The 9,001-nt window shown below is 40.8% G+C and overlaps 1 protein-coding gene across 6 annotated transcripts in view; it reads right to left on the bottom strand.

The window, feature by feature from the left end:
- Positions 1–1,692: 1,692 nt before the first annotated feature.
- LOC117216561 overlaps positions 1,693–9,001 on the bottom strand; it is a 202,144-nt gene continuing 194,835 nt past the window's right edge. For 5 of the 6 annotated variants that reach the window (XM_033463348.1, XM_033463350.1, XM_033463345.1 and 2 more), the window contains one exon: positions 1,693–2,152. In XM_033463348.1, the coding sequence (XP_033319239.1) occupies positions 1,968–2,152 (185 nt within the window). In that variant the 3' untranslated portion in view covers positions 1,693–1,967. The remainder of the gene's footprint in view (positions 2,153–9,001) is intronic. The other variant, XM_033463346.1, reaches the window with a different exon arrangement.

Here is a 9,001-nt window from a genome sequence, read left to right as displayed (position 1 = left end):
GGCGAATGAATGGAGGGAGGAGAGGTGACCGGTTCACGGCGGAATCTTTTGTGGGCCGGATTCCTTCTGTCGGGTCCATCCGCTGCAACAACGTCCTGTGCCACGCCACGACAACACGGGGTCCTTCCTGGAGCTCGCGAACGCCCACACCCCCGCTATACCTCGAACTCTGCCCTCTCGTATAGCAGGCCGCACGCGCAGGTAGCCGAGATGAACGCGTTCTGCTTTCTCACGGCAATTCTGCCCGGCAACTTCGTCGCACCAATTCCCGCGGTCTGGTTTTCGCGCGAATTTTAGGTGAACGAAAGGTGACACGTTCAAAGGTGCGGACTTTTGTGGAGATGCTGAGCCCTTGATGCAGGAGTGTGGATCGATTTTTGAAGATCTATGTTACCTTCCTTTTCGTCCTTGATGAAACCAATTGAAAACTACAGGCGGAGTGTTTAACATGTACATTTTCGTTTACTTGTTCTTTTATTGCACATTGGATATAACGGTATATTTTTCTATAGAATTTACAACGTGGTATGGTTCGTTGATTTTCGCAATATTAGTTTTCGGCTTAGAGGAAATACTTTAGCACAACAATATTTTATTACAAGCGTTTCAACAAAACTTTTCTGAAGCTTACGTGTAATCCAAAGATCAAACAGAGAAGAAACAGAGTTTTATCTAAATGGCATCGACTGACGGTATTTTACATTTTAAAATTGTTTCCTCGTAAAATATATGGAAATATGATTTATCGTGCTTTTCTTCTCTCAAGCAAATGCATTCTGCGCATTTTTACCTTCAAACTCTCCATAAATACATAAAAGTCAGCAGTCTACTAACAACTAATAACTCCATATCCTAACTAATCACCAACAACTCGGTTTCAATAATCCGTGACATTAGTTAATACCGAATGCACGTAATCGAGAAATAAAGGCTAAGAAACACGGGTTAAGAAAAAAAGGCGCACAAACTCGAGAAAGAAGTCTTTCCCCATGCTCGTCTAATAGAGGCACATGACGAAGCAGTATCCACGACCTTTGCTTTCATATTCCTCCGCTCCGATCTCTCACGGGAGGAGATTAGTGAGTTAGGTTCGCGCGTTGTCCGTCCAAACGGACACGTCGCGAAGATGAAGAGAGAAACGTTGGGCGGAGAGCCTCTTGCTCGTCCCTAGATAATTACGATCTGTACGTTTATTTCTAGAGGAGTCTTTGACCAGGGTGAAACCGCTTACACGCCCATTTACAGCCGGGTGTGGCGGTAATTTATTTCGACAAGTGGCGAAACCATGTTTTAACGCCGCCAGCGTTTGTTTGTCTGAGAGGCGACGCGAATTCTTTTAATTCTTTAACGAGTAAGGTAACGATTGCGTAATGCTACCTCCGCACCATCGTTACGCAATCGCTTTGCGAAAGAAACGAAGAGATTCGAAGTTTGTCGAGTCAGTAAATAAGAGTACCCTACTGATCCATATAACAACCACGTAGAATAGAAAGGAACAATTCACTTCACTTTCCATTGTAATTGGCGCGAGTCGAATAACAATCAACTTAAAGCGAATTAAAATCGACTGGATTTTTCAAACGTGGCATAGCTTCGTGATCGACTGATATTCCTAGCGATATATTTTTAATGTAACGTAATATATGTAACATGTGTTTTGCGTTGTTGACGAATGTCAAACTTTTGAATATAAAAATAAGTTTCTATCTGTCTTTTTCTTTAAATAAATACAATTTAGATATCACAGTTGTCTCATTAGGTAAAACAGTTTCCTATCCAGATTTCATTCTTCTAGTTATGTTGATAGAAATATGAATTTGCATAGATATTCATCGTCTAGTTATTGGTTGTTAGAAGTCGAGATATTTCAGGGACTATTTATCGTTGTTTGAGGGAAAGAATTTGGAAAATGTGGAACCCGAAGTTTCCCCCTCCACAGAGGGAAATATACCTCGGAATGGGAGAATCTATTTCTTCTGGGTTCTTTCTTCGCGGTCGGGAAGGAAATCCAGCGCGTTCCGTGCCAGGGGAGGAAATATTTTTATTGGGACGATTGCGGTTGACGTACGAGGGTCCTTCGAATTCGCGGCGCCGGGATCCATCGTAGGATCACGGTCGCTCGAGTGTCCTGATTGATTCTCCTCGTCGCTAGCTGCAAGAAAAATCCAAAAATAATTCCCAAGCAAAATCTACAGCCAGTCATCTGAAGGAGACTGCCTTGAAATTATTATTATCGCGAGCATCAAACTTTTTGTTCTACAAGCAAAAAGTCAAAGAAAGATTTTTGCATGTTTATGATAATAAAGTTTATTCATAAAGAACAGCTTAATACATTTGCAGCTTTCAGAATATCGCTACGCTGCGCTTCTATTTTGTTTCTCATCAGGAAAATGTTTATTATAAAATAATAACGTTTGTTTCAACGCACCGCTTATCGTTTTATGTATCTCTTTCCCTGAATCGTTTTATCGAAGCGAATTACTTGAAAACGCGATAGCATTGTGCAAATCTATGTAAAAGAATATCGCTTATTGCAACATGTTACATATACTACGTAATGTTTGAATAAATATTTAAACAGGGCAAAGTTTTGTTATAAAAGTAGTAAATTAACGCGACGCAGTATACGCGTTAAAGTCAGTCATGCATCAATGACAGCGTGTCGAAGAAGCAATAAATGTAAAACAGATGAACGAACCGACCTTGCCCTCAACGTTCGAGAAAAACTTCTAATAAGATTAATGGACGATTCAACTGTTTCTGTTTAAAAAATAAAAAGAAGGTATCTTAGACGACCTAAGACTAAACGTTCAGCTTTTTTCGCCGCAAGTTAAAGATAAATGATATGGATTTTAATTAACAGGAGGAATACGAGGCTCGACCATCGCGTACGCGCGGGGTTTGAGGAAACAGCGCGCGAGCGGATCTTTGTTAAGAGAAATTTAGACACAGCCTCTGCGTTATGCCACATTAGCGCTCCTCGGGATTCCGGTTTTTCAATACGACCAGTCATCCTCGAAGAATCGACAGACAATGTGGCGGCAGCCCCCTTCCTCGTCACTGGACCCTCGTAAGTAGCGCGCTCTCTTTATCTTTCCCTCCTCTCGTCAGCCGGGCCAGTAAAGTAAAAAAAAAAAAAAAAAGAAAAGGAGGAAAAGTAATAAAAAAAGGTAGAGCTTTGGACGTGCGTTTACTCAAAGATTTAGAATCCCGGCATTGTGTTTAATCGCAAGGAAACTTAGACCGAACTGTGTTACCGATCGATTATTTCAGCCGCTAGTTCCCCGAATCGAACATTTTTCCAACTTCTTATTTCTTTGTTATAGATATGTATCGTGGCTATCACGATTGTGGATAATTAATGAAATTTTCTGTACAAGATCGATGGATCAGTATCGGGGATTATTATCCTAAGATCTTTAATACAGCGTGTCGCAATGAAAAACACGATGATGTGTCTATTGGGACAGATCGTAAAGTGCAATTGCTTTATCTTTACTGTAGAAGCTTGGAAATAATTACGACTTGCGAAGAAAACATAGGACCCGAATAATTGTTAATATACCACGATCTTTTTCATGCATTTATAGAAAATTTGAAAAGGCAAAATTGCACATAAAATATTAGTTTCGCAAAAATTTCTTTCCCTTTGTAAGGGAATGATATGTTATACAAGAAGATAACATAAATTCAATAAAATAATATAAAACAAAAGATCTGGTGCATCTATTATTTCCTTATATTCGGTTGCTAACCGAGTGATTACAGATTCTGCCAATAGGTGGCGTCACTATTACTCAATAGAAGCCATGCTGCCAATCTAATAGAACGAAAAAACTATTTTAGGCATAACCTATCATATATATCACGAGAGTTATTTACAAAATTCGAATTTTAGAACTAAAGCAGTAAAGACATAGATCGACATCTCACTGCGGCACTCGAAGGACGTCGAAATAGAATCGTTCAAGTGTTGCAGTTGAATCGAACAGTTTATCGACAAGATGATCGAGTAGCGACGGAACGAAGAGTGGACAGAAACTGGCCGCGAGATGACTCAGTCCATGACTGGCCGACTAGAAACTACGTTTCGCGTCGCATCGGTTTCATCCACGGCCCAGCGATGATCATTCCCCATGGTGGACGTGCGGGACTGACAGACTGGAGGCTTCGCGTTCATTAGCTAGCTATTCAGTTCAACGGGCCAACTGGCGAGGGTGGATTCTGACTCCGGTGGCTGCTGGAATGTCCGACATGTTACTCTATCCTCGCACATAATTACACAAGCCTTGGCAGACGCAGCCGCCACGGTTCGCCCTTACGCCACCGTTCACCTTTTATCGCTCCGGATGAACAAAATCACAGCCTTCCGGGGATCCGTCAGGCATCTGCTATATCACCATCTCTCGATCCTTCGAGAACAGTCGTTGGTTATAAATTAAATACATTCTTGGTTGTAGAATTATTGTACATATTCGCTCGTTTATAAGCAGACTGTGGATATTTATGGAAATTCAGATTCTTATGGATAGTAATTGAAATGCTGACACCTACATAGAAAATTGTTTAATCCATTAAACTATATGAAGTATTATTTTTAAGTAAGTATTATATATTGTAAATATTACAGATATTATTCTGAAATACTATATATTAAATTTTATCGTGTCATGATATTTATTTATTTATTTGTTTAAATGAGAAATAAAAAACACCCTTTGTCGTATAACGTAATGAAATAGGGCAAGGTCATAATTAAAATACACATATATTTTGCAGGACACAGAGACCATTTACGCGAACTCTTCCTCGATGGTTGAAAAGAACTGGCAAAAAGGCAAACAAGGATAGATGAGTAAAATTATAAAAGTCATTCTGGTGGCAAGTCACGTGGCAAAGTAATAAGATTAATTTTAAACACTGAAGGAGACAATAATATATACCAATACCTAATACTTAATACCTAATACCAAAAAAGAAAACAAACCTTGGGTCGTTGACATTACTTGGTTATACCGTAATACTGTAATTTATCCTCACCTTTCTATATTTAGTTTCATTTATTATATACGTATATCTAAATATAGAAAGGTGAAGGTAAATTACGATAAATCTACCTTCAGCGAGTGTTTGAAGTACATTAAAGTTAGCCCAAAAGGATTCCCGTGCCACAACAAAGTATTATTTCTAAGACGCGTTGAAGAAGCATGAAGAGATAATTGCTCGATCATATCAGATAGAATAGGGAATAATACCTTTGTTTATATTTGCTACGAAATAAGTTATCGAGCATTATTTTCCGCTTGCTAACATTGTGTAGGTTCAAATATTACTAAAATCGTCGCGAGTCTCCCTAATCGCGATTTTCTAACTAAATTACGTCTAATGGAAAATAATCGAGCGCCGACACACATTCGAGCGATAGCGCGTATATCGGTAGGTACAATTTCAATTTTGCTATCTCCCCCCTCGGGTTGGTTTCTCGATTCCTACTCGAAGGGACCAGGAAACGACAGGGGTAAAGGACGGTGTAAGATTCGACGTTAGATAGGCGAGAGTTAGGCCCGCGTCAGGCAGCTTCTCCTTCTCGACCTGTCAGTCAAATCCTTCCTCCCTTTTCACCTCAAACCTCTCCCCTCGTCCTCCAGTTCGGTTCCCGACGTGTACTCCCTCCCCTTCGATCACCCTCTCTCGCTCTCACCCTCTGCAAGGGCCGCCCCCGCGGACTCGGTAATTGAATTTCACGAGTTGGTTACCCAAACCCCCGGGTTCCTAGCCCCATCTCTCGTCTCCTGGCCGTCTCGTGGGCTGTTCCACCAGGGGCAGACTGCGCCGTTCCTGATGCCGATGCTGCTGCCGGGTTCCGTGTGTGTGCCAAGGGTCTGCCAACCTACTTGATGCCCGCTTAATGTCGTATCACAACATTGATTACCACATCGTCGCACGATTGCCGCGAGAATGCTCTCTCGCTTTCCCGCCTTTCGCTCTGATTCCTCGTTGTTAAATGTTTGCACGCCTTATTGGTTCTTCGAGGATTTTACACGAGATACGAATAGATGGTTTAATCAGCTTTAGAACAGCGTAGAAATGTTAGCGAACTTTTTTGTACTTCGTTATGTTATAAATAAAAAAATCAATAGCCATCGTTAGACTTGACCAATTTTAATGTGTCTCTGTCACTCTTATTTGATGTGCCGGCTTTTAAGTCGATATTCAGTCACGCTGATACGGTTAGCGGAATAAGTATCGCGAATAAGCACGCGGATCAAGTAGATTTGTTCTTGTATTATATTATATAACGTAAGAAGATCTCATCGGATATGGATTAAACTTATGTATTTGTTGCTAAAGTATATTTATATGTCTGTGCGTACACTTGTCTAAACTTTGTATAACAGTACTTGTTGGTATCTTCGTCTCAATATCTACGTTGTTTCGTATTGTACGTTATTCTACGTGTAATGGATACGTAAATAAGATAAAATAAATAAACGTAATAAATTTACGTGTAACTCGAATCCACGAATACTTTTCGCTTCCTCTTTCTGATTTTCTTTCAACGTTTCCGAATATCCTGTTGTTTCGATATTTTCACGTCGATTGATATTCTCGAAATAACCAACAGTGGAAATCGGTTGACTGCGGCTTTTTGTTGCAAATAAAAATATGTCGTCTTCCTAATTGTAAGAGCACGATATACGAATTATCGAAAATATCAGAAGCTTCGTCACTCGTACAAGTCGATATTTGTTTGAGAAAGACAGGTCTGCCATTCCAGCTGGATTTAACAAGTCAAACTGATTTTTCACGAGTCGAGCTCCTCTCGGTTGTTTGTATCCATCGCCGCTTTCTCTCCCCAGCCTTGTTTCTCTTTTTGTCTCTGCTTCTGTCTAGCCGGAAGCCCCTTTCATTCTGTTCCTTCGGCACCATACATCGAATTCGAAGTTTTTCACCGGCTCTTCCCGACCGATAATAATTTTAAAAAGGGGGATGCCCGGGGGCCCTCGAGGTGTCGAGCCGGCGAAGACGAATTATCATCGCATGACGCGTACTCTTATTTATAGTCCGTCCCCGCATCAACCTTCTTTTTTCGCACAGCGTTCGAATCCATCGGCGATTCGTGGATTCGCGAATAAATTCATAAATCCATCAATTTCTTCGTTGAATTGTTGTTAACAGAAATGAGCATATGAAAAATTAAAACACGACTAAGAAATGTTACTTGTCCAACTAGAATATGTGGTACATGATGGCCCATGAAAATATTTGTCTACTCATAGAAACCCTTTACGAGTATATTATCTGTATATTTTATAGGAAACATTTTACAATTTTATTATGTTACGCTCTAATGAGACACGACTATTGTCACACGATCGCATCGATAAAATTTGCCATTAATTTGTAGCGAGATATTTATTGCAGACATACGTTTGATCGATACAGCGTATTGCTACAGTATAGTTCGTAAAATTGTACCAACGGTTAGACCACGGATTTTCATGCGAATTCGTATTTTCCAGAATATAATTAAAAAAGTAGAACATCGATAGAAAATTGTTTTTCTAACTGTTGTTAGAAATAACAATACGTATTTCGTATATTTCATTTTTCCACACCATGTGCATTCTGTGCGATTTTGTACTTCCGAATTTCCTATAAAAGCATAAAAATCCGTCTACTAATGGTGTTAACTGAATTGTACGAAAGAGTCAATAAAATCACAGAAAACTTCACTGACAATAACACCGCGGTTAAGTAGACTGGATTCGATCGGTTAACCCTTTCGAGGCGTGAAAAAAGGGTGAAAATAGATGGTGTTGCGAAGGTATCGACAAATCGACGACAGCGAAGGAATCGACCTGACGAAAATACGAAAAGGGGAGGAAAGATAGCGGCGCTGACAATTGGGGCAACGGTGTGATCCGATATTGCGACGGCAACCGTGCGCCACTTCAGGGCGGATCTGGTTGGTCAATCAGCGGTGCATTGTACGTAACGAACCTCCGCACTCGGCCGAGTTTAATGCCCGTACGTGGACCTTCGTGAACGTGTGTGTGCGTGGGTTATTAAATATGACGAGAAGAAGGGATGTCGGGGGCCGGGGAGGCGGCCTCCTCCCAGTTTCCTGAACGTCGACGTTTGACGTCGAGATTGTCGTTTAGCGTTCTCCTGGCAGGGAGAGTTCGCGTTCCTCCGCAATCTTTCAGCCTCTTCTTTTTTTTTTTTTTTTTATAAATTCTTTCAGCCACGTCTATTTATTCGCGCGTTTTACACTGTCGAACTACCGTCATCATCTGTTTACGCATTTATGAGAAATCACGAATACGCGGGAATTTCGCGGGCGAGAAACACTATTAGATCGAAGTAGATTAATTTTTATTGCGTTTCGCATTTTCACGTTCTTTTCGCGGATGAAGAAGGTATTCTAATGCGATATAGTACCGAAGATCGGATTAATTTGCTTGATCGCGAATATCTTTTGAAAAGAAAAAGTTTCGTTAACATCGTACGCACAGCTCGCGATGATCAGCGTTTTTGGAATGCTGCAAAGATTGATAAAAACGCGTGCTTAATTCCAAGATCAAACTGAATTATCTTGTGGGATACTCCAGATCTCGCTGTTTCATAGAAATTTTCGTTTCTTCGAGCATAGCGTAAACCTCGTCTGTATTTTCCTCGCGAAATCTCTTTTCAGAAATTTTCTCATAGCGGTCGTATCAATTCGCTCGGCGCTTGTACGCGCTCAAAAATATCTCCATTTATTCGGCTGGGAAAATGAAGAATCTTCGTATTCCGTCGAGACAAGAGCAAGATGAGAGTCGATGGTGTTTTTCAGTAGCCGCTGGTCTTCCGCAACACTGTCAGAAGCTCTCTAGTATCTTGAAAACAGGGGGTGGTGGCATGGAACGTGCATAAATTTGGACGGTAGCGTCTTATAGCTCGGCGGATGGTGCTCGAAAGCAGTGAAGTGGACCTCTTGGTAACGGCGAGCACTTAT

The sequence above is a fragment of the Bombus bifarius genome, unplaced genomic scaffold, assembly GCF_011952205.1.
Source record: "Bombus bifarius isolate JDL3187 unplaced genomic scaffold, Bbif_JDL3187 scf7180000010271, whole genome shotgun sequence".
Classification (NCBI taxonomy): domain Eukaryota; kingdom Metazoa; phylum Arthropoda; class Insecta; order Hymenoptera; family Apidae; genus Bombus; species Bombus bifarius.
The sequence above is the reverse complement of the archived record's forward strand: the minus strand, read 5'-3'. Positions and strand labels throughout refer to the sequence as shown.